The sequence below is a fragment of the Amblyomma americanum genome, chromosome 1, assembly GCF_052857255.1.
Source record: "Amblyomma americanum isolate KBUSLIRL-KWMA chromosome 1, ASM5285725v1, whole genome shotgun sequence".
In the NCBI taxonomy this organism is placed as follows: Eukaryota; Metazoa; Arthropoda; class Arachnida; order Ixodida; family Ixodidae; genus Amblyomma; species Amblyomma americanum.
Genome location: NC_135497.1, coordinates 36,620,161 through 36,645,328, shown reverse-complemented (window position 1 = coordinate 36,645,328; position 25,168 = coordinate 36,620,161). Strand labels below are relative to the sequence as shown.

Here is a 25,168-nt window from a genome sequence, read left to right as displayed (position 1 = left end):
AGTAGGTCTTTGTGAGCAAGGCACTTGTACACAGGTAGCAATGTTTGGCTGACGTAGTCAGGCAGGTTGTAACAGTGTTTCGGTGGCTGCTGTCCCCTTGCAATGGCAGCATTGTGTTTGCACCACGAGTTGGTGCCTTGTGGGCATAGGCCATGGTTTGGGCGCTTGTCGGTCGACGTCACACGATATGTGGTCATTACTGCCCGATGCATTTGCTCGACATCGTCTGCATTAGATTTTAGTGCCCAACCATAGTAATTACCGAGTTTGGTGATAAGGTCTGCAGTCAGTCGACCTTTACCACTCAGCCTTTCACAATCCTCTGCTTTGTGCTTTTGGAGAAGATTGCGCAAAGCACTGGCCATCCACTTTTGTACATGATTTGTACAATCTTCTTTTTCAGCTGGTATAAAACCATATACCTTTGCTTCCTCTACCGCATGAATGCTTGCTATCTCCATCGCAGAGCATTGTGGTGTAGCGCAGGCCGTGCCGCTCCAATGATCGTTGAAAGAGCATCCGAGCTGCATCCACCTCCATCTACCCGGATTTTGAATTTGTATTCTTTTGGCGTACCTGCTGTGCCTTCCATGCGTTGTAGTGGGGGTCCTCCTCTTTGGGTGCATTTTTGCAGCCAAGGCAGTAGTTGCACAGCACTACATAGTCACACATAACCTGAAAAAAGCTCTGACAGAGCCCACACCAATGTGGGACTAGTGCCCTCTCGTCATCCACGTTGGATCGAAACAGACTGCGATATTTCCGGTATTACCGAAATTCAGTTCTCTGTATAGTTCTTTCACTGAGGAAGCACAATCAGTCAGCACACTTTCAGCAGATAGCGTCGCGGCAGTCTTCAACTTGGACTTGAGGTGTGCTTGGTAGGTCTTGTTGTGAAGACCCCTGTCGGAGATTCCCATGGTTGAAAAAAAGTCATTCAGTCATTTAGTGCAGCCCGGGCAGCAAGAATATTTACCTGGAAGGGATTGCACTTTGCACTTCCAGGTAGACGCTGGGAACTCCACTCGCGCACGAAATCGCCGCAAACAGAACACTCCAAGCACAATTGTACAGCAACACCGTATTCGCGAGTTCTTTTCTGGATGGACACGTCGCCACCGCACTGGCGGCACACAGTTTTTTCGAGCAGCCAGTTGATTGCTGACAGATCGACGATCGTGTACGTCGCCGCCGGGCCTGTGTCGCCTCTCCCAGTGCGAAGAGTCTGCAGCTTGCGCTCGGTCGCAAATATAGAAGAGAGGTCTGAAATTCGGGCATCGGCTCGTTCTTGTAGTCGCTTGAAGTCTTGGGGGCTCATAAACGTCGTGCCGACGCGCATTCGTTGCTGGCGGCCACCCGTGTCATCGGAATCGGCCTTGGAGATTCCCATCGTGACACTTTCGGCTGTCTCGCTTCAATCACCTGCTTCGAGAGCACATGGATGACCTTCCACTGCATCCTTTTGCTTGTTAGAAGGCTTTTTACGCCTTTTACCGAACTTGTGCGCACTGCAGAACTTTCGGTACGGTGGAGACATAGCTCACTTCCGAAATCAGGCTGAGACTTTTTCAAAATGGCGTCGCGTCCGTCGGCAGCGCGGACCCTAACAGAATGGCGCGGGGCAATGACCAATGGCATGGCGAGATTCTGTCTCCTTTTTTTCGTTTTCATGGCTAACAAAGAGACGCTTTTTCAAATGAGACCAAGGTGGCGGCTTTCCAGCGCGTCATTTGAAAATGGTGCACGGCACAAAATGAGCATTTTTGAGGTACTTTTGCGAGACTTTCGGTCAGAATACTCCCGTTATTTGGCTTTTTCTGAAAAAAGTTTCTCCGCTTTGAAACTTCACCCACATATAGCGAATGACCTCACGGTCATGAATAATTCAAAATTGAAAAACTGATTTTTTCGCGATTTTTCAGCCGCAAAGACCCGTGTCCCCCCTTAACTTTCCCTTCAAGAGACGGTCCCAACCTGTGCGTCCATCGGTGACATACCGAGGGCAGCACAGCCAGGCCGCGCCCGTGAAAGCGGTCGCCACCCATCGTCTGTGCACATGACACGTGGTGAAATTTAGTCACAAGGAGCTTCAGACTGTGTGCAACAGAACTGATTCCTTCCTCTTGCATATTGGCAATAAGTTGGCGATGTTTTCGGTGAAATTTAATATTCTGGACTGCCCAATTCTGTCATTTTCGCGGTCCCTACCAAATCGGTCGTCGACTGTATAGTTAAGGGGGGAGGTGGGGATCAGGGCTAACTTTCTTGTTCTTTGACCTAGAGCAATGAAATTTGGTAGCCACACTGAAAAGTGTCTTAAATAAAGAAATATGGAGTTTCATTATGATACCTTGAATAGTTTTCAAGTTACAAAATGTTACATGTGTTCCGCTTGTGGAAAACCTGGCACTGTAACGAAACATGCCAGGGAGCTGCCTTCAATTTCAATCTTTGGTCAAAAGAGCCCGGCAGGGTACAACAGTTCCAAAAATTTTTTTAAGCCCATTATTTTTTTTTACACAGAACATCATGTTCACCTTCACTAACTGTGCCAGAACTTGTCATTCACAAATTAGCTGTAGAAAAAAAAAACTAAGCCCTCAACGAGATATTGAAGACTGTCATACCCTCAAGCACACTTCAGGGAATAAATAAAAAGAAACAGGATCAAAATTGGTTCAGGCATTCCCACGCTACCCTCTCCACAGACAAAGCAGAATGCCCAAAACACACTTTTGAGAGAACGTCTCTCAAAGTTTTCGGAGCAGTTCACAACTCTCAAAATGCACCAGGACTGTAGTTTTCGCTGTTTTTGGTTACACGTGACTTCTTGGGTCTCTGCCCTTTGATTTCGTGCACACGAGATGATTTCTTGGCTCGCTGATGGTCTTTTTCTGCAGCCCTCTGAAGGGCAAGGGCACCAGGTTTTAAGCCCAGTGTAGTGCAAAGCTCAGTATAAGCTCGCAAGTGGCCTGCATTGTACCTAGCAACTGCCTCGTAAACTGCTGCTTCTACAGTGAAGAGGGAGGCATGCTGCTGCTTCGATATCAATGTCCAAATCACCGAATGAAGGCTTTCGGCAGCGTTCTGTGTCTTGTTGCCACTACATCGAGCCAGTAAATTAGGGTCGGACAAGCGTTGGTAGACCGGTAGCAGCGCTTGCACAACTCTGCTTGGAAGATTGTACTTGTGTGGAGGTTGTGGCTTGCCTTCTGCCTCAGCTGCACGGTGCCTGCACCAGCTGTGGGCACCAAATGGGCAAAGATCATGATGGGGCTCAGCATCTGTGGATGCAATGTGATGTAGTGTTGCCATCACTGCCCTCTGCATTTCTTCCACATTTGTGCTATTTCGCAGGGCTAGGCCATAATAATTAGTCTTTTTATCAAATCCTGCGTCAAGGCACCTTTCCCACCGAGTGGCTCTTCCTTCTTGGCTTTGTTCACAAGAGAGCGAAGTGCTGTGCCCATCCTTTTTTGCACATGGTTCACACAGTCCTCCTTTGTGAGAGGTATGAACCCATATGTTTGATCATTGCACAAGGCCAGGTAGGTGCGGCTGTCTCCATCACAGATTACGTTTGTGTATCTGAGGTCGTTTCTGCCAAGGGAGCGCCCAAAAAGCTGCAGTGCGGCTTCAATTTCCATGCGTCCTGCATTGACATCAATGTTTTTTTGGCACTGGTGAGCGTTCTTCCATTCATGGTATGCAGGGTCGGTTTCAGTTGGCCCTATTTCACACCCAAGGCAGAAGTTACAAGACTCTACAGTCAAGCACAAGACCCGTGTAAAATTCTATTACACAGCCTACACCAATGTGTGAGCTGTGCCCACGCGTCAGCCATGTGCCATCATAAACAACTGTGATGTCCTTGGTGAAGTTGACTTCCATTTCTTTGTAAACATCTTTGACAGCCTTCACAGCACCTGCAAAAAAATTCTGTGCAGCAGCTTGAGCAGCTGGCTTGAGCACTTTCTTCAAATGCTCTTGGTATGTCTTCTGGTGCAGTCCTCGGTGTGAAACATTCATCTCTGCCCAGAAGTCATTCAGTGAAGTGGGCCCTTTGCCAATGCTCCTGATTGCTTGCATAGATCTGAGGTTTACATCGAAAGCCCTCGCACCTTGCTTTCTTTGCGAGGCCCACTGGGAGCTGATAACACCACAAGAACATTTCAGCACCATTTTCACAGCAAGTCCAAGTCTGGTGTCCCGGTCCACTGCTAAGCTTGGCCTCCGGCAAATCGGGCAGAGGGCAGCCCTGATAAGCGAATTTAGAGCACCCATTTGAATTACCACGAACTCATCATCTGATGCAGGCGTAGTATCGGATTCCGGCAGCGCGGTCAGCGTGAATTTCCGCTCGGTTGCCGACATCGCACCAAGCGACTCGCGAACACTGGTCGCGCGCGCTTGTGCAGATTCCACGGACACAAAACTTGGCTCTCAGTGTTCCTGAATGGTACGACGCCTGCCGCATGGAACATCGGCGCAGCTCCGCTGATTGAACGCATCTGCCGACGCACCATGTATCACTTCTTCCGAAATGGCTTGAGTGTCGCGTTGAAGAGCCTCATCAAGGAAACAGTCCTCTGCTGACAAATCTGACCTGCGTCGCAATTCCGTTGCATTGTCCGGTACGCGGCCGTAGCTTGTCGACGGCCCAGGATCCAGGGCAACATCGCTGTCAGTGCTTGGTGGCTGACTTGGTGGGGCACAGTCTGGCACGCTGACGTCCGATGCCGGCGCCCGCACACCGTCATTTGACGAGTCCGCCTCATCGGCGATCACTTTCAGAGACTTCCGTGCAGTAGGGGTTCGGCGCTTTCGTTTCCCGTACGCAAGCTCAGTCTTTCATTTCTTTCGAAACGTGCGACCCACGACTACAGAATGTGCACGACTTGCGCGAGAAGAACCGGCCTCGGTATCCAGAGCAGCGTTGGTCCCGTGTCCGGCAGCCTGCGACTGTTCAAGCAGAATACGTAGCGCCGGATTGTAAAAGCTAGGACTCCACGACAAAGAACGGTGAACGATCGCAAAAATGGCGAAAGGCAGAAGAGGAACACAAAGACACCCGCAACGAAGGAGCCGATGCAGACGACAAGCCTTCCGGCAGCCGGAGGTGACCACGTGACCACACGCGCAGCAGCCAATAGCAGGCACGCAATCTGCCGCGAGCAAGCTTCGTCCAATCGCAGCTGTGCATTCAAGCCACGGGAAATTCGAAAGCTCTCGCTAGCCTTTCATTCACAGGCAAGCCACGCCCATACCATGCCACCGCCGCTGCCGGCAATGCCGGGGGAAAAAAGCGCAAGAATTCACAAACAAAACAAGGCCAAGGTGGCGGCGCTCGCGCGAAATACAGATGCTTTCAGCTCTCGCTCGCTGCTCAGGAGCTGCCGCGGCGTGTTATATATTTAATTTGAAGCAGTTTTACAATGAATTACGTGCTGATAATTACAGGAAAGATAGTTTATAACACGTTCTACCCAAACACGTGGTTTGCCAAAATTCGATTTTTTCGCGATTTTTTGGCTTTCGAAGCCCGCGTCCCCCCTTAAAGGGGGACACTGGTCTTAAAGCTATTTTCATTATTTCTATGCCAATAATAATGAAATTTAACTATATTGCCCAGTTTTTTGTGCTGATTTCAAATATGCCTTTCTTTTTTTTCTAAGCTAGTTATTACCCAAGTTACATCACATTAATTAGTCATTAATTAGAACCTCACTACAATGAAAATGGCTCGGCAAAAATTAATTTTTTAAACATGGCTACATAGCCTAATGAATAGAGAATGCAATGTTCAAGGCAGTTTTTCCATTTTATCCATGTGTGTAATTTAATGAAACTTTGAACATCAACGTTCAAAATGTGCTTGTCAAGCATTCAAAAGTTTGCAAAATCATTAATTTTTGAAGCCTGATAGGGGAATTCTGTCTTGAACATTGCAACCCCTGCACCTTAAGCTTCCTTTAGCAAAAAAAATTACATCTCTATCTGCTCTAGATGCAGAGATATCATTGTCCCAAAACAGCCAGGTGGCAAGATTTTGCAAATTGAGGAAAATGAGAAAAACCCAAATGGGCCACAATTTATTGAATATTCATGATGATATCTGCATATTTATATTTCCTGGGGGCTAATAAGCACCAGGCATGTAGTCTGACTGCTGCTTGTGGGTAGAGTGCCGCTTTTGCAGTGCCCGTTGCACACTTGCAGAAGAGGCCCGTTTGCGCATAGACTCGGTTGTTCGTCGCCTATCCTTCTCAGCCATCCTCTTCCTGTTACTTAGGCCAAGGTTAATGTCCAGCTCGCTGAGTATTTGGGAAGACGCTTGAAGACTGCCTGCATTGAAACGGACAACAGCCTCTGCAACAGCGGCTTGAACCGCAAGTAATGATGCATGGCGCTCCTTTGGTGCCAGTGACCATATTAGCGAGTGCAAACTCTCGTTGCTGTTTTGAGTTTTTCCTCGCTGGCAACGCTCCAGCAGCTTTCGGTCTGCCAAGCACTGATATATTGGCAATAGTGCCTTGCACACATGCAATGGCAAGCTATATCTGTGCTTCGGAGTGGGCTCTCCCTTTGCTGCGGCAGCATTTTGGCGGCACCATGAGCTTGGGCCCATTGGGCACAGGCTGTGATTTGACACATTATCATTTGATGTAACGTGGTGATACGTGGCCATCACTGCCTGCTGCATTGCTTCGACATCTCCGGTGTGAGACTTCAGAGCCCAGCTGTAGTATGCAGTCAACTTGTTCACAAGGTCGCCCGTGAGCTTGCCTTTGCCACTGAGGCTCTCTGTTCCCTCGCCTTTGTGCTTAGCAATCACATTGCGCAGGGCCGTGCCCATGCGCTTTTGCACATGGTTTGTGCAGTCCTCTTTCTGCACTTTTATAAAACCATACACATCAGCCTCCTGCAGTGCCAGAAATGTGCGGCTATCTCCATCACACAAAACTGTCGTGTATCGAAGGCCATGTTTCTCTAATGACCTTTGAAACATGACAAGTGCAGCCTGCACTTCCATCTCGCCAGATTTTTTTTCCGTGTTTTTCTGACACCTGTGGCTGCTCTTCGATGCCTCATACGATGGGTCACTTTCCGTAGGCCCGCGCTTGCACCCTGCACAGAAGTTGCTGAACACAACATAGTCTAGTACAAGTCCAGTGAACAGCTCAATCGCTGCGGCCACACCGATGTGCGATGAATGACCCCGGGTCATCCACGAACCGTCGAACGAGACAGCGATATTTCCAGGGTTGTCCAAGTGCAACTCTGTGTAGAGCTCGCGAACGGAATGGGCGCTGTCCATCATCACTTTTTCGGCTGCGCGTGTTGTCGCGGGCGTCAGCTTGTTTTTCATGTAACCTTGCCAGGTTTTACTGTGAAGCCCTCTATGGGAGATATTCATTACTGCAAAGACATCGTTCAGTGCGGTTTGCCGATTTCCCATACTTTGCATTGCCCGTGCAGCAAGAATATTAACAGTAAATGGACTTATTTTTTGGCTCCCTTGAGCGCGCGGCGAACTCCACGCAGATGAAATCTCGCTGCAGTTCACGCACAAGAGAGCGAGCCTCACGGCTAAACCGTATTCACGATCACCTTTAGAAACGTCCACGTTTCCGCCACACACCTTGCACTTGACGGCACTCAGCAGTTCGGTGAAAGATTCCAGATTCACAACAGTGAACGCAGTATCGTGTACACTGCCGTTGTCGTCTCGAAGCGGGCGATCGTCGCAGTTGCCGATGAAATCCTGTTTCCTCTGCGTTGCTGAAGTCGAATCAAGAGCTTGTACCTTTTCTTTAGCGTTCGCTTCGATTTCGAGCAATTCCGAAAGCTGTAGCATCCTGGTGTCGCAGCGTATGCGGCCGCTGTGCGTAGCTGTCGCCGAGCTCGTTAGGCTTACTTCGACGTCCGCTGACGCCGCTTCACCGGCCGCTGGCTCTTGCGCATTATCGGTGCTTTCCGATGATGCAGGACGTGAAGGAAGGTTGTTGACTCGCTTATTTCTTTTCCTCTGACCGAACTTGTGCCGCGAGTGGAATTTAATCGGCGACATCGTTGTGCGTCGGTCTCGCTTCTTTCAACAAAATGGCGCCGGGGACGCGTCTGCCAGCGACCAGCAGCAAGCCTAGCAGACGAAGCATGCGAGAATCCGCCAATGGGAGGGCTCGTTTCAGTCACGTGCTCATATCAGCGAATCGGACCTCGCGCTTTTTTTGTTTTTTGTGCTTCTTTTTCTCCGCAGCCATTCAGGGCATGCAAGCACAAGCGGCGGGAAATTGAAGCGTAGAGAGTCTTCTTTCAAACGAGACCAAGATGGCTGCGATCGGCGCGCTGAGACGAGCGTTCCGCGGAGTAGAAAATGCACCGTTTTTATCGTCTGCTCATGCACAAAATCGGGTGACGCGGTGATTTACATTTCGTAATACGCCAAAAATATTGATTTCTGGGAGACAAAAATTTGTGAAACTGGAGATTAATAGTTGTAGATTCCGAAAATGCCATTTTCGAAAATTCGACTTTTTGGTCATTTTTTGGTCCCAAAGACCCGTGTCCCCCCTTAAGTTGGAAGTTAGCTTGTGACAAGGATTCCAGCCAATGTTAAACCCCATAAACCATAATGTTCCCAAAGGATATCAATGCAGTTCGCTTTGTGGCACAATGCTAAAACTCCATCCCCCACTTCTGGCAATTGTTGAGTGCTACGAAAATTCAAGTTCACTGAGCAGGAAATAACGTGCCGTAAACATGTTTGTTTTAGAAGTATGGTAGCCTGACACAATAAGAGAAAGGTGTTCTTATCTATAACAAGCTGCTCTTAGCATGAGTGGTTAGGGCACCAGGACCAGGTGTGAAGAGGGGCAGTGGGTGCATGTCTTTTCTCATCTTGCGTTTTATAGTCCCGTCATGTGCTGTGGCATGTTGTGCTTTAGCCCATGTATGCACCTCATTGCAGGAGGCATACAAGGCAACAGAGGACATTCATGGCTTGATGACACTGTCCAAAAAGTCGCCGAAGCCACAGCTGATGGCCAATTACTACCAGAAGTTGGCACTGGTTTTCTGGAAAGCAGGCAATCACTTGTTCCATGCGTCTGCACTATTTCGCTACTTCCACTTGGCGAAGGACCTGAAGAAGAACATCACGCAAGAGGAGATCCAGCGTATGGCCTCACGTGTTGTTCTGGCCACGCTGGCTGTGCCTATGCCACCCAATCGGCCCGAGATTGACCGGCTTGTGGAGACAGAGGAGAATGTTGGAGAGAAAAATCAGCGCTTGCTCGCCACTCTGCTGGGCCTCAACAACCCACCGACAAGGGCTAGTCTTGTCAAGGAGCTGGTAAGTTGTACTCTAATTTTGCTGTGGCACCGTATGTAGATAACGTATCCTATTGAGAATATTTACTACAAAAGCCTCTTTTAAGCGGCTGTTTTGAGCTTCGTGAGACATTGAAATTGTGCTTGTTTTGATGGGGCATCTCTAAATTTCTCTCATAGCTACAGCAAAGCCTCATTTATTCGGACTTCGAGGGAGTGGAAAACATCCCGAATGGCGAATTACCACTGCCTTAATCTGTTTGCATGAAAGTGAAATTTTTCACAGTTCTGCCAAACTTTTATTTATGCATGCTATCTGGATTGTCGGAAACAAAACTGCTCCATAAGGTTTCTCCGCGGCTTCTTCCAGTGTGTAACGCAGTAGCACTCGAGCTTATTCGTGTCGCACACGAGGAGGCTTTACCATCCAATAGGCAAATAGCACGCGATGAGCACGTAGTTTGCGTGCGCTGAAAGTATGGAAGTAGGAAACGCAAGCCCAAGTTTGGATAGCACTGCACTTCTCCTCTGGCGACGAAAAGCCAGGAAATGTTGGGGCACCACCGGAGCAGCCGCTGGCCAGCTGCGTGTGCGACAGGCTAGTTGCACGAAGTGGTGTTTTCGCAATGACAGAAGCAGTCCTGCTAGTGCAAAGCAGAGCTACAAAGTACAGTCTAATGTGATTTGAAGGTGATCACTTCAGGCTTAACCTACCCGAATTAAACTCCTCTAACAGGGTTTATTTCCGCAATAACACTGCTTGACTACATCAGCCTAGCTAGCTGAAGGATTCATCTTTTCTGCACAGTCCTGTTTATTACAAACTAAATTATAGTCATGCCAAGAAAAAAATTCCTGACACAGTAATATCTCGTTATAATGAAGTCAGCGGGACGGCGAAAAAATTCGTTATAAGCGATAATTCGATATAAGTGACTAGCTCGAAAAAAACTAGAACGGTCGAGATTTAATTTTGCCACAACTGCAAGGAAGTCAAAATGCGATGTATTCAATGAAGCAAAACTTTAGTAAGGGGAAAAGAAGGCAGTGAGTCTTGCCTGTTTCAAATTCATACCGGTCGCGAGCAACCCCTGCTCTAATTTGCCCAAGCATTGCAAGAGGCCGTGGTCACCGCCCGTGCATTCAACCTTGTTTCGCAGGAGGCGTAGGCACTCACGCATCTGCAGCATAGTTGGCACTTCACGTGGCTCTTCGTCCTCGTCGGAACCACCAACAGTGTCAATTATATCCGCATCCGTCGCTGGGGCAGCCACGGGAGCAGCAGCTTCAGCTAACGCGAATGTCTCGAAGTCTCCTTCTACCTCTTGGCCAGAAATTTTATAAACAGCCGTATAGAGATCGCTGCAAGTCCAGTCATCATCAGGGCCGCTGACGACTGCGCGGGAAAAGCGGACGTGCACAAAGCAGTTGGCGACCTTCGAAGGTGCTAGTTCTTTCCAAGAAAAGTTTAGGAAATGGATCGCACCAAGCAAACCAATGTTATACGTCTTGCTGGTGTCATATGCTGTAAGCATCCGCTGCAAAAGAGCCTTGCGGTACACCTTCCGGGTAGTCCCAATGATGCCCTGATCCATCGGCTGCAGTACCGCGGTAGTGTTTGCAGGCAAAAATTCCAATGATTGCCGTCAGGTTGTCGATCTTCCCGTGGCTTGGACAATTGTCAATTACAAAAGGCACTTGCCGATTCTTTGCACGGAAGCGTCGATCCAGAAGACTCACGTAGTCTTCGAAAATAGCTGCAGTCATCCACGCTCGCTTGTTGCTTCTGTAGATGCATTCCTTGGGATTGCTGCATTTCGGAAGCACCGCGGCTTCTCTGCCTTCCCCAGTATCAACAAGAGAAGCTTGTCCTCGCCCGTTGCATTGGCACCAAACAGCACCATGACATGCTCCTTGCTCTGTTTTCCTCCGAATGAGGATGTGCCAGGGGTAGTGAACATGCGATTCGGTAGCATCTTGTAGAAAAATGCTGCCTCTCTAGGTTGTAGACGTCTCTGTCTGCATGCTTTTCAACTAGAGCTTGGAGCCGATGTTGGCGCCATATGTCTACAGTGGCACGGTTCACGGCTGTGTGTTCGCCCGACGATCGACTTTGAGGTCACGCCGTGTCGTTTCTTGAATTGTTCAAGCCAGCCATTGCTACACTTAAAATCATTATGGCCCATTTGGAGGGCGAGAGCTTCGGCTTTTGCCGTAAGAGCAGGTCCATGTACGGGGAGATTTGCACTCCTGGCGTTCTTCAGCAACTCTAGAAGTGCACCTTCCACTTCCGGATATTTCGAATCGCGATTCCTCTTTCTTTTCGCCGAGAAGCTCTTTTCAAAGCCATCCAGCACAGCTTCCTTGTTTTTCAATACAGTTGATAAAGTAGACGGCGGTGTGCCGAATTCCTTCGCAATGTCAGTTTTCTTCCGGCCGCCTTTTTCCGCTTTTTTTATCAGCTAAACTTTCTGCTCCAAAGTCGGGACACTTTCGCCCGGAGACTGACGGAGCCATTTATCACTGCAGGCCACATAAGCACACGCGAGGCATGCCTAACGAAGCACTCCGAATAACACGCTATCACACTGCCTGCAGCACGGATCCTAACGCACGCGGCGGCGACGCAGCAGGAGAGCGAAAGAGGAGAGAAGAGAAAGAGAGTTGGCGATGCGGGAAGAAAGGGGAAGTGACAGGGGCCTGCCTACTTTAGGGGGTGTTGGTCCACTGAGGGCTGAGCCTCCCACTGCCTGAGTGTCGATAGAATATTACGTAAATAAAAAGTTTAAAATAAAATCTCTAAGTTTTAAATTAATGATCAGAGGCTTTGCAAGAATTTGTCACCTCACTTGGGTCTGAATGTAGATGGTGATTTGTTTGCATTGCAGCAACAGACAAAAAATAAACCTCCAAAGCAAAGGTCCTGGTCTGTGACGACACTTAAACCTCATAACTTCAAGAAGAAAATTTACATCTTTCCAAAGCATGTTCAGCCGTAAAGCATCAGACCTCAGTCGCCCTTCTAATCAGACAGGGCACATATTTGATGTAAAATTGACTAGTTTAATGAAATATACTGCATGTGCACTTGCGACGCAGACCGAACTCAAATGTCCATAAAGTAGCAAGAATTCGTACAGCAGTGCTACCTCCCGGCCCATTGTAAAGTTCTCAGGCCGGTAGTGTGCTTCAGTCAAAAGGGAAAGTTCGTCTTGGTTATCACGCTGCTTTCTGGGAGTGTCAAAAGCCTTTGCGACCATAATGGCTTTTGACACCATCAGAAAGCAGCGTGATAACCAACAGTCCTCTGAGAACCTCACCACGCGCCTGGGAGGTATCACTGCGGTTCAAACACTCACTGCTTGTGGACTTTCCCATTCAGTCCGTGCTACATATGCAGAGGCAATAACTGCGTATAGGACTGGTCAAATTTACCACTTCAAACTAGTCCCGTCTGTTTAGAAAGGCTGCTGAGATTCGATCTTTTACAGCTGAACTGGTTTTAGAAATATACAACCTCAAGAACACTTAAAGTAGGAGCATTGTCAGAGACCTTATGTCCAGGACCTTTACGCAGTAGGTTTACTATTGCTGCAATGCAAACACATCACCTTCTGAATTTACCGTAAAAACCGGAATATAGGTCGAACTTTTTTTCAAAAAACCATGGTGAAAAGTCGACCCCCGTCTTATATACCGGTCATTGGCGGAAAAAATACGGAAGTCTTGCAACAATGGGTGGCTGAAGTCAGCAGCCTCCATCACCATCGCCATCAGCAGCAGTGCCGCCATTTTGCGTTTCAGTAGTTGCAAAGCGGAAGCTAACGGCAATTTACCGTCGCCTTCAAGAAAAACACGATTGAGTACGAGGAAGCTCACGGGAACCTGGCGGCACAGCGTGAATTTGGAGTATCCGAAATGAGCATTCAGTACTGGCGGAGGCAGAAGCTGCGTATTACAACTTGCAGCAACCAGAAGAAAACATCATTTCGTGGGCAGACCGTAGTGTATCGAGAATAGGAAGGAAACGTTGCGCTGCGAGCAAGATCGCTGCCTGTGACTGCCGAATGCATCCGCGTGAAAGCGGCAGAGATCGCGCGTGCCTCTAGACTCACGAGGGCGCAATTCAAAGGCTCGCCATCCTGGTTGCGGCGATTCATGAAGAGGAAGGCTTTGCTCTACGGCGCCGTACTTGCCTGTGCCAGAAACAAACACGCGGGCCGATTGGTGCGCGATATTGTTAAAAAATTTGCCGGGTGTACATACAAGCAGCATTTAAATGAAATTAAATACTGTCACCATTGTGCAACCTCTCGAGTCGCATTTGTTTCAAAGTAAGGATGTCTTTCGGTAATTTTCCCATTGAAAAAGATCTTTTTCATGTTTAGAATTGGTTAGTTAGGGGGTCGACCTATATTCCGGTCCGACCTATAGTCCGGTTTTTACGGTAGTCCCATGTGAGGTCTCATCATTTTAATAAAACCTACTTAAGCTTCAAATCGAAGTGATTATTATTAATTTTAACAGGGCCAAGATTGAAGTTATTCTACATTCACTGACCGCTTGGCCGTTTCACGCTTAGATGCAGCACATCTCTATAGTCGTAACAGCTATCCTGATAGCATTGTCACAGTGGACACTCTAATGCCGCTTGTTAATGAAGATCTGCTCATGTCGTGTGAGAGCAGTTGTGGCAGCAAGGTAACCAGGTGGTGTAACGGCTGTTAAGTCGAGCACGTTGGTACGCTCTAGTGTGCATGTTAGGACAGCCAGGCTGTTGGACATACCAGCAGGGTCGTCGTCAACAGCGGAGTATGCCAGTGAAGGAACGAGATACTCTCCCGAGCCGCGTTGTGAGCGACTGTTTCCTGTCATCACTGTGTGTCCAGGGATCCTTGGAGGCAGACGCATTGAGAGGGCTCTGATTATAGAAGTAGTCTGCTGTGCAATTTGGTGCGTCAAGAGTGGTTTCTGGAGCTCATGCACGACTCGTGTGAACCAGAGTATTCGCACTTTCCGCAACATGTCAGTTTGTAGCAGTGGATTACCGGCCAGAACGTTTTCCACCTTTAGAGGAGCGCCGTATATAGCAAGAAGTTCCCGTTCCTTTATGCACCCGTCAGGTACAAGAACAGTACAGCAGCCATTGATATGGCGCCATCTACGAGGAGGACATATATGTAGATGCATCCTTGAAAGACGACGGGGTAGCAATGCGGAGACATTAAAAGCTATATTGTGAACAGTTCTCAAAATGTGCCATTTTTGGTCCCTCCCCCCCCCCCCTTCCCCCGAGGCTAACATCCAAGGCAAACATCCTTGGAGAGAAACGTATACACATCTCATTCAAGTGTATACGTAGCGTCAACAGAAAAATACCTGACCCACTATATGTAGTATTCTATTTTATAGAGGTTGAAAGTTTCAAGGTTCTCAAAATCCAGAAAACTGTCCCATGCACCAAGTTGGCTTTGAGATTCTTTTCTTTATTTAAATAAGCTCGGATATGTTTTTCCGGGTGTGCTTGCAGCATTATATAATTTTTTTGTCCTAATTAAAAATGTCAACCGGGCAAGCTTGTTCGATCTCGTGGAACCCCCCCCCCCAACTGTACTTTCATTTGTTCCACACCATCACAATCTTCCTTCAGTGTAGTCCTTGCACGCTTGATATTGGAGGCCACCATAGGTGATCAGGTTGTGCCTTCTGCTTCCTGTGAAAAGAAATGAGGGAAATCACTACACAGGGCTGAAGTACTTTCGATACTGAATGCACTGCTGCACTAACTGTGGAAGTTGGCAAGTGTGACAGTGCACCACCTCTCTCATTGTGTGTTGACCATTCAGAGTGGGACTCTGTTCATTTTTGCACATTCTGTAGGCTTCAACTGTGAATTTTTGGATATGCACAGCATTGCCTTCATTTCAGTGCAGAAAATTTGTGGGGCTCAAGGCGTCTTGTGGTTCTGTTGATAGGTACGCCTTGGTGTGGTAGGCCTTGCACCTCCTCAACTACAAGACCTGTACCGTTGGCTTGAAGTGGACTTCCAGCCCCTCAAGCTGTGTGGGCGCGTTACGCAGTGCTTTGACTTCATCAACAAGTGGGAGGAGTGCTCTGAACTGCGAATGTACGTGTCTGCACTGCAAGACATCACTGTTATGCGTCTACTGAAAGAGGTGCGTGCACCAGCAGCTTAATATTTGACGGTGACTTGCTTGTTGTTCCAATGTACGTCTCTGGCTGCAGGTGTCACAGGTGTACCAAACCATAGAAATCAAGCGCCTGCTTGAGCTGGCCCCTTTCGCCAGTGCCTTTTACTTGGAGAACATGGTGGTGGATGCCGTGCGAAGGAATGACTTGCAAGTCCGCATTGACCACAAGCGTCGATGCCTGCACTTTGGTTCCGAGCTTAGTGTCTCTCAGCAAGAGGAAGTGGTGGAAGGGCCACATTTGCAGGGGATGCCTAGTGAACAGATCCGCTGTCAGCTTGTCAAGCTGTACTCTGTTTTGCAGCGATCTGTTCATATGATCAGGCCAGAGGAGATCAAGGCAAGTCTCATGTGTTTGTTCACAGCTGTCTTGACATTAATGCCATTGCACTTTTCTTTTTTCCTCAAATGCAGGACTCTACAAAAGACCTCAAAATGCACATCATTGAAGCCTACCGCTTGGTTTGCAAAAAGGAGCACAAGAAAATTCTGGAACGGCAACAGATTATTGAAGCTCGCAAGGAGATGCTGGAGAACCTAACCTTCCAGCGTGTGGGTGCTTAATCTTCATTAGGCTATTTATTAAGGCGAAAGGCTTTAAAGGCTCGTGCTCGCGTCCGTCCGTTACGCACTTCATCTCGATAAGAAAAAAATTCGTGCATGATGGGATTCGAGCCACCATCCTTTCGTTCCGCAGTCCTAACAGCTACGCTACTTCCTGCCAACGCATATGTAGTTCTCCTTGTCTAGGACGCTGGAGAGTGCAGAATGGCGTCAAATCAGACGGACGCCTTCCAGTGTCTCCAGCATTTAAAATTCACAAGCAATTGTGTACTTAATTAACATCTTAACCACACATCAGTGACACAAGCAGCAACAAAGCTAAAGGCTTTCGCCTCGCCGCACGTTAAGTCAGCAAAGTGCCCCCCTGAATTTTTTTAGCTGAACTGCTTAACCTACTTGAATGCGATATTGATTTCAGCCATCAGCATAAAGTGTTGAAACTCAACTTTCCTTATAGAACCATAAACAACCTACATGTAGTCGTGAACAATTTTATACGCAGTTGTCATGCGGTTCAGAATGGAACAAGTAGAACGGTTCTGTTTTGTGTACTTTGTGAAAGTTTGTGTGTGTGTGCACGCGCTGTTCAAAACCAAAAAGTTGCTGCTGACTGCAACCTTTTCAGCCTGTTAAGTGTATCTGTAAAGTGCAACCACGTTATGTTTAAATCCCAGGAAATGTATTGCTGTAGGCTGCAGCTGGTGAAAGGCCTTGTCAGGCTCTCAAGCCTATCCATCTCTATTGCTTGCTATCCAGTGCAGGATGATGACTGTTCTGCTTAAGAATGCTGGTGCTTTTTGCAGGAAGAGGAGGAACGCAAGCAAATGGAGGAGAGGCAACAGAAAATGCGTGAGGCTGAAGAAGAACGCATTGTGCGCGAGGCAGAGGAACGTGCCAAGCAGCGTAGCCAGCGTGAACAGGACGAGATGAAGAAGAAAGTAGTGCTGGAAAAGATAGAGCTGCTGCGCAAGACTGATATTGGGGCACGCATTTTTGAAGGCTTGGAGGAGGAGGAGCTGGAGCGCCTTGACCCCGAAGAAATCTTGAACCGGCAGGTGGAGCAGCTGGATCGTGAGCGCAAAGAAATGCAGACTAAGCTCAAGAAGCAGGAACGCAAGGTGGACTACATGGAACGCGCCAAGCGCATCGAGGAAATCCCACTGCTTCAAGAGGCTTATGAGCGCTTTAAGCTGGAAGACCAAAAGTTCTGGGAGCAGAAAGAGGAGGAGCGGATTCGGTTGCTGGTGCAAGAGCGTGAAGTGGCATTGCAGCACAAGACACGGCTGTTGCGCATGCGTGATGACAAGGAGGAGTTCCTGAGCAAGCTGACGCAGGACCGCTACTCTGTTTACAAAGAGAAGCGCCAGCAGTTCGAGCAACGGCTTGAAGAGGAGCGCCGCAAGAGGTTGGCAGCACGCAAGGCTGAGCGAAAGGAGGAAAGGCGCGAGAAGTTTTTGCGCGAGCGTGAGGAAACCCGCCGACGGGCTGCCCTGGAGGAGCAGAAGCGCATTGAGGCGGAGCGACTGGCCAAGCTGCGTGAAATGGAGGCCATTAAGTTGGCACGTGAGCGAGAAATTGAAGAGAAGCAGCGGCGCATGGAAGAAGAAGAGCGCCAACGCGTTGAAGCTCGCCAGCCACCAGTCCGCTCCGAGGAGAGTAGCTGGCGTAAACGGTAAGAGTAATTTTCATTAGTGTTGTCTTTACTCTAGTACTTTTTGACTAATTGTTGGTTAATGGGTACAATGTAACCAGTTTGAAGAGCATGTTTAACGCCTTTGCTAGTGATAGCCTTTATCTTCCTTTCAGAGAGGAGGATCCAGATCGCAAAAATGAGCCATGGAGAAGTAAGTAGCGCCATCATTCTTGCATAATGAGAAATGAACTGACTGGTGAACACTTTTGTTGCAGGTCGTGTTCGTGACAACCGCGAGAGCGAGCGTAGGTCAGACGGGATAGAGAAAGAGCAATCTTATGGAAGGAGAGATCGAGATCGTGATAATGAGGACAGCTGGCGCCGCAGAAAAGATGATGACGGTGAGGGGGGCAAGTACATTCCTTGTTTTATATTGCTCACGCTTAGAAGTGTGAAATCCTGCAATCATTATTTGTAGACATTGCAGAGCATGTCTTAAATCTCTTGACTATTGCAGAGCCCCGATCAAGGCCATCAGATATCAGCTGGCGTAAGGCTGAACCTGATGTGGATAGACCCAGTTCTGGGCGTTCTGGTGGAGGCTTATGGCGTTCTGGAGACAATCGGATTCGTGACTCGGACCGTCGACTTAGAGACTATGATGATCGGGGTCGTCGAGAATATGGTGATGACCGTCGTCCTCCTCCTAGGGACTTCGATAGAGATGAGCGTCGTCCTCCTGCTCCTCGTGACTCTGATAGAGAAGATCGGGGCCGTCAAGACTTTGGCAGAGACTTTGGGGATGACTCACGGCGTCGTAGGGACATGGGCCGTGGCAGAGATTTTGGGGATGATCGCCCAAGCCGGGCAGGGGAGGCTGACAACTGGCGATCTGGGCTCAAGGAATCCAGAGGTGGTGGGCCTGCCTGGCAGTCTGATGACAAGCGTCCGTCGCCACGAAAAGGTGAGTGCTCACAGTGGGGCAAGGACCTTAGTGCATGACTGCAAAGTTTAACCCTTCGGTACGCTATGTGCACAAGTGATTTTTTTTTGTTTCAGGTGAATTTCACTTCCTTCATCTCGCAAATAAGCTGGCTCTTTACTCCATAAAGCGAACACAGTAAACAATATTTCACGAAATGGTGTGCGAGGTAGTACCTGTCTGCCATTCTAGTGCAGACATATTTTGCAACTAGTAGCAACTTTTTCGTAATTTCAAGCATAATGTGCACTGTCGAAATACAAATTATTTCCAAGATTCATCGGGTGTTTACTGAAGTCGTGGCATTTCGATGTTGCTGTTTTCATCAATTATGACTTTGTAAGAAATTTTGCATGTTACCCACGAGTAATTTGTGCTGGAAATAGACCACTCCTGTTTAAGCCGATAAATATTTCTTCTCATGGAAATGATGGAATGGCATGTCAACGGCTAAAAGCCTGGACTTATACAGGGCACTGTACCGAGTCCAGGCTTGTTATAGTGGGTAACATAGGACTGTCTTATTTTTGGCAATGATGAGTCTTGCATGGGCCATTATACAGGGCACTGTACCGAGTCCAGGCTTGTTATAGCGGGTAACATAGGACTGTCTTATTTTTGGCAATGATGAGTCTTGCATGGGCCATTGCTTGGCTTACAAGTGTAATTTTATTCTGTGAAGTCTAATTTAAGGTGCACACTGTTTAGTGGTTGTGCATTTGGGTTGGATGATCGTGCATGTACCTAGCAATGTACATTTCATGAAATAAACTTTTGTGCACTCCTCCTGGGTGTTCTACCTTATATATTTTTATGGGAGTGCTTTTTACTGTGGAATGATGTGTATGGCACTATATGGAATTTGTCAGTGCTCAATAATTTCCATTTTTTTTTTTTTTTGTCTGCAGTTTCAGTTGCCAGGCAATGGCTGCACTTTTACAAGCATGAGATTACGTGAAGCTTACAAAAACTGCAATGTAACCACCGCTTTTTGGTTTAATTCCTGAAGCTTTTATGCTATGCTAAAACAGTTCCAGAAGCCGGAATGGCAGCAAGGCAAACCTGTATGCGATTTATGTTCACCAGTGTTTTGCGGATCATCAGAAAGCAAAAATACACTACGAAAGTCTTGGTGTGTCTGCGCTTTTAGGGAAGCTTGAACTTGGGTACTGTGTGTATTGCTATTGTTAGCATGTAGATGGACTTTATTCTTCATTTCTGTGCAGATGATCGCATTACTGGTTCCTGGAGAGAGAAAGAGGACAGGCCAAACAAGCCTCGTGAGGACGCTGATGAAGATGGGTGGAAAACTGTGCGCTAAATATAAAGTTAATCACAAGCCTGGTCAAGTTCACCATTATTTTGATGGTAGAGGGGTGGAGAAGTGTAAGGTTGCCAACAGTACACGGCAGTCTGTCCACTAAGCATGCACTTAAGCAATTTGAGGGGAGGCTTTTTTTTTTTTATCTGCAGTTATCCGAAGATGAATAAATGGGTGCAGAAACAATGGTGTGCTAGTGTGTTGTGCTTCCAGATGTTTATGCTTGTAAGAAAAACTATCTGGAACAGGACATGTCTTGTGCCCTTCACATGAGCTGGAGTCCTCCTGTTCCTATAGAATGAATAGAGCAGCATAAATGTAGCATCAGTGCAGGTTCAGGGATGCCTCTATTAAAAGTGATGCCTTCTATTCCTTGAACACTTGGAGATTTTAAGTTTTGCAGAAAATTTCTGATGAGATGAGCACCTGTTGAACATCTCTGACTGCTTTGCTGTATGCTGCTCGGGAAAAACACTGCTGGATTGCCGACATGAAATAAAGGTTGCACATTTCCTGGGCAGTCACACATGTGGTACTTTGTCTCTGGGTCAAACTCATTTGTGCACTTCTGGTAACCTTAACTCCAATTTCTACTACAAAATAAATGTCTGGGCATTTAAATTGCAAATCAACCATCTGCAGCTGTTGCAGCCCTTTTATTTTTCACTTTCAGGAGTTTCACTGCAGCTTTTGTCAAAGCACTCCCATTAGCTACCTTTTATGAGGGGCCAATGGTGACCACTGGGAATACTATCTGATGGGGTTGCTTTCGCAGTGCTTGTGCACACAGAATTTGTTTCAATAGAAAGTGGACACTTGTGCAAAAGTAGGCATGGCACTTCAGTCCACACAGAATGCTCCCGATCAGGCACTAATTAAGGAACGCCAATTCTAACCCAGATGTTTGTTTTGACAAATGAAACTATGGGGAGCAGTGAAATGTTGAATGCTACTCATCAGCACGCGTGCGTCGCTTTTTTGCCCCTGGCTCTTCATCAGGCAAGCTTTTCTTTTTGTCCTCCTGAAAAGTAGAATTGTGTGCACTCATCCAACAGGCTGTCCACTGAAACACGGCCTAAGTTAAGCCAACAAAACACCAGTATTTGAGAACTTTTCAAAGCTTCATGTTGCTTGAGCATTGCCAACAGCCATGCATGTGGTGTAAAGGGAAGCTCCAAAGTTTATGCAGGTGGAGCTCATTTTGAGCAGTTGATTTCAGATCAAAGTTCTTTACTAGTGTCTCAGGGTATGTGCTACACTGCATGGCTTGGCAAATGTGGAGACATGAAGGTGGACAGCAGTGTCTTGTGTACAAACTTGAGCTGCTTGAGTCTCCTTGGACCTTCCCTTTAGAATGGTGAAACAGCCGTAGCACCCTGTCCAAGTACAAGCGTTTGCGGGTCGGTAGGCTGGAAACGCTGATTAGGTTTTAAAATGTGACGTCACGCTTAAACGTCATGGTCATGTGATTTTGATGACGTCATGTCCGGTTGAAGACATTTTCTCTAAGTTTTCTCGGAATTCCCCACGTTTTTCCAACGCGCGCGGGATAAAAAAAAAAAAAACTCGTCTTGCACGTGTCTCTCGTTAAGCTAACTGCGCCGCTGATACCGCATCGACTATTCCTGCCGAAGAGGCTCCAGGGAAGTCTGCCCTGTCAGGGTTTGATTCTGTTTATTTGTTTACTCATTTTGGCCAGCGGCACGCGAGTACATGCATCTATACTTATCTGTTGCGCGAATCCGCCACCGTCTGTTTACTGCACTAGCCGCTCTGCCTTGAGGGCGCCTATTCTCCCCTCCTGCGTAGTCGCTGGGAGCTGCAGCGACTACGTCCGAAGCTAAGTGTTTTTGGTATTTACACTTTATACATGCTGTCGGGCGGTAGTTTTAAACCGAGTTAAGGGTAGGGAGGCCAGCGGAGGTGTGTGAGAATAATTTTTAGCGGGTTTTTACGTTGCGCAGGGTCGAGGGCTATCGGCATAGGAATTTTGGCGGGCTTTCACAAGGCGTAGCCGGCCGGACGATGGGTCGGCAAGCTAGGAAAGTTAAGGAGGACGAGGACGGGGAGTTAGTACAGTGCCAGGAGTGCGACCGTTGGTGTTACTTAGATGAGACTGGGTTCGGGAGCTTAGCCGAGGCGGATGAGGCTAGCTTCGTGTGTAAGATGTGCAAGCGGTTTGGGGACGCCGTTCATGCGTTAAAAGGGGAATGGGAAGCTGGGTTTAATGCACTTAATGCGGACTGGCAGGTCGAACGAGAGGCACGGATTAAGCTGGAAGCCCAGGTCGCCGATTTGATTAAAAAGGAGGAGAATAATGCCGCCCTGTTGAAGCGAATGGTGGGCGAGATTAAAGAGGAGAGGGAAAAGCGGATCCAACTAGAAAAACAGGTTGAAGCGCTCAGGTCGCGGCCGGCTGGGCACCCCAGTTCGGAGAAGTGTCAGGCGGGGGACGAGGCTCGTCAATCGTACAGTGCTGTAGTGCAGCGAGCATCGAGTGCGAAAAATGAGAACGCAATGAAAAAGGTTAAAGCGGGCATGGAAACTCGCGACAATAGCGTACAGCGGCAGGAGAGGCAGCTAGAGCGATCCGGAGGCCAACAGATGGAATTAGGAAGCGAACGTTTGGGGCGCAGGAGAGTTCTTGTGGTCGGGGACTCGAATGTAGCGAGGGTTGAGGGAGGCGTTCTGACGGCAGTGAAGGCAGACAGGCGGGTGCAGGTGGAGGCTCAGTCGGGAAAGTGCATGGTGGATGCAATGGCCAGAGCCCGGGAGGTGGTGGTGGGCAGCATGGATGGCGAACACCTTGTGGTCATCCATGCTGGTCTCAATGATGTACTGCAGGGGAGGAGCCAGAATCTTGAGACGCAGTTGGAGGTGGGGATGCGTAGGCTTAGAGAGGCCTCTGAGAGTGTGCATGTGACCATATGCACAGTCCCAGAGGTCCAGAGACAGGCTCGCGAAACGGAAAGGAGGGTCGTGGAGACTAATCGGGTAATTAGGCTATTGAGTCGACGACTAAGATACGAGGTGATGGAGGTGAACAGGGAAGTGTATGAGGTTAGGCCCCACCCTTTTGCACAGGATGGCATCCACTACGGTGGTGCCACTGGCAAGAAGGTGGGTAGTAGGATAGGTCGCCAGGCAACAGCTTTTTTGGGGGGACCCAGAGCTCTGATGGAACCAGTGTAGAGAAGGAAGAATTAAGATCAAACGGACAATGGAACCATAGGGGAAGAAAGAGACGCAAGCGCCAGGGCCAAGTTAATTCAGATATAGGTTTCATTAACATGCAAGGTGGCAGGAATAGACTGAAATGGGAGGAAATAGAAGAACAGTTAAGACAGGAGGAATTAATGGTATATGGTTTAGCGGAAACACATCTTAGAGACATGGAGCAACCACCCTGTAACCCAGACTACGCATGGGAATATTGCAATAGAACAGAGGGCAGCAGAAAGGGAGGTGGAATTGGGGCATTCATTCATAAAAGTATGAATTTTCAAAGGGTTAGACTGGGATGCAGGGAACATTTATGGCTAAAAGGAACAGTGGCAGGCAAGCTAACACTCCTTGGCTTTGTATACCTGTGGACAGGGGTCAATGCCAGAGAGGAAAACAGGAAAATGTTAGAATGTATTGCAAGCGACATTGATGAGCTAGGAGGACAGGGCGAGATAATTATATTAGGTGACATGAATGCACACATAGAAGACCTGGATGGGTACACGGATTCGACAGGAAGCATGCTGCAGGACATGTGTGACAGGCATGATTTAGTTGTATGCAACAGCACCGAGAAGTGTGAAGGGCTCATAACATGGGAGGCGGGGAGTCTGCACTCGACGATAGATTATGCACTAATGTCACAGAGGATGTATAACAGATTAGGGGTAATGAGCATAGATGAAGATGGTTCCAGAAGTCTAGGTAGTGACCACAAGCGTATCAAGTTGAGCTTCAGAGGAAAAAGCAATGTAGGACTGAAGCAAGATGAACAATCAGGGGGAAATTTTTACTCAGAAAAGCAATTGGAAGTAGCAGCCAAAAGAATCGAGAAAGTAATTTTTGAGGATAGTGAAACAGAATGGACTTATACCAAATTAACTCGATTACTGGAGCTAGAGCTAGCTAAGGTGCGAGTAAAGTTAAAAGGGAAAAGACGCAAACCCAAGAGTTGGTGGGATGAGGAGGTCAAGAGGGCAATAGAAAAGCGCAAGGAAGCATCCAGAGAACACAGATATTCCAAGAAGAGGGGGGAACCAAAACCCGAAGTAGACAGAAAATGGGATACCTTCATAAAGTGTAGAAGGGACGCATCCTATTTGATTAATGAGAAAATTAGAAGAAAGGGTGCCCAATGGATGTCAAAAGTAAATAAAAAGGATAGAAAAGCAGCCCAAAAATTCTGGAAACATCTAAATGCAATGAGTAATAAAACTAGGCTAGAACAAAGGTTTATTGTTACAGATGAGGGTATTCGACTAGAAGGGGATGAAGCAATAAAACACATAGGAACAAGGATGACGGAAAAATTTTCAGCAAAGCACGTGGTACATAGTTTATCGAAGGAGGATAGACCGGTTACAGCAATAGCTTCACTTGAGCAAGGAGAGTGGGAAAGGGCAGAGAAGAAGGTTCCTAGTGGCACATCAACAGGACCAGATGGGATCCCGATTATGTTGATAAAGAAGTTAGGACCAAAATCCAAGCAAACATTAATACAGGTAGTGAACAAAATGATAGTGGATGAGAAAGTCCCCGATGAATGGCGATTAAGTAGAATGAACATGATATATAAGGGAAAGGGGGACAAAGCAGACGTAAGTAACTATCGCCCTATAACAGTGACATCTGTGGTTTACAGGGTGGTGATGCAAATTATAAAGGATAGACTGCAGGCTTGGGTGGAGAACGAGGGGGTGTTAGGGGAACTACAGAATGGGTTCCGGAAACAAAGGAGGTTGGAGGACAATCTATTTTCATTGACACAGTGTATAGAAATTGCGGAAAAGGAACATAGGCCCTTATGGCTAGCATTTCTGGATATTAGGGGAGCCTATGACAACGTTACTCAGGAGCATTTGTGGGACACACTCGGCACATTGGATGTGGAAAATGGAGTA

The 25,168-nt window shown here is 47.8% G+C and overlaps 2 protein-coding genes and 1 pseudogene across 3 annotated transcripts in view; 2 read left to right on the top strand and 1 right to left on the bottom strand.

Annotated features, from left to right (window-relative positions):
* The window catches only part of eIF3a (eukaryotic translation initiation factor 3 subunit a), a 39,546-nt gene extending 18,978 nt beyond the window's left edge, over positions 1–20,568 (top strand). Inside the window, exons 6-14 of one of the 2 annotated variants that reach the window (XM_077645437.1) lie at positions 8,972–9,355; positions 15,309–15,509; positions 15,580–15,882; positions 15,957–16,094; positions 16,910–17,778; positions 17,913–17,950; positions 18,015–18,140; positions 18,257–18,703; positions 19,948–20,568. In XM_077645437.1, coding sequence (XP_077501563.1) covers positions 8,972–9,355; positions 15,309–15,509; positions 15,580–15,882; positions 15,957–16,094; positions 16,910–17,778; positions 17,913–17,950; positions 18,015–18,140; positions 18,257–18,703; positions 19,948–20,042 — 2,601 coding nt within the window. In that variant the 3' untranslated portion in view covers positions 20,043–20,568. Of the gene's footprint in view, positions 1–8,971; positions 9,356–15,308; positions 15,510–15,579; positions 15,883–15,956; positions 16,095–16,909; positions 17,779–17,912; positions 17,951–18,014; positions 18,150–18,256; positions 18,704–19,947 lie in introns of both variants that reach the window. The other variant, XM_077645436.1, reaches the window with a different exon arrangement.
* Positions 2,641–4,629, bottom strand: LOC144132231 (uncharacterized; annotated as a pseudogene).
* A 1,355-nt stretch (positions 20,569–21,923) lies between the features above and the next one.
* On the top strand, positions 21,924–23,369 carry LOC144112638 (uncharacterized). Its single transcript, XM_077645438.1, has one exon. It carries the CDS (start codon positions 22,068–22,070, stop codon positions 23,232–23,234), a length of 1,167 nt encoding a protein of 388 aa, XP_077501564.1. The 5' UTR covers positions 21,924–22,067; the 3' UTR covers positions 23,235–23,369.
* The last annotated feature ends 1,799 nt before the right edge of the window (positions 23,370–25,168 follow it).

Coding starts and splice junctions, on each gene's coding strand:
- LOC144112638 (XM_077645438.1), top strand. CDS start 22,068: ATGGGTCGGCAAGCTAGGAAAGTTAAGGAGGACGAGGACGGGGAGTTA.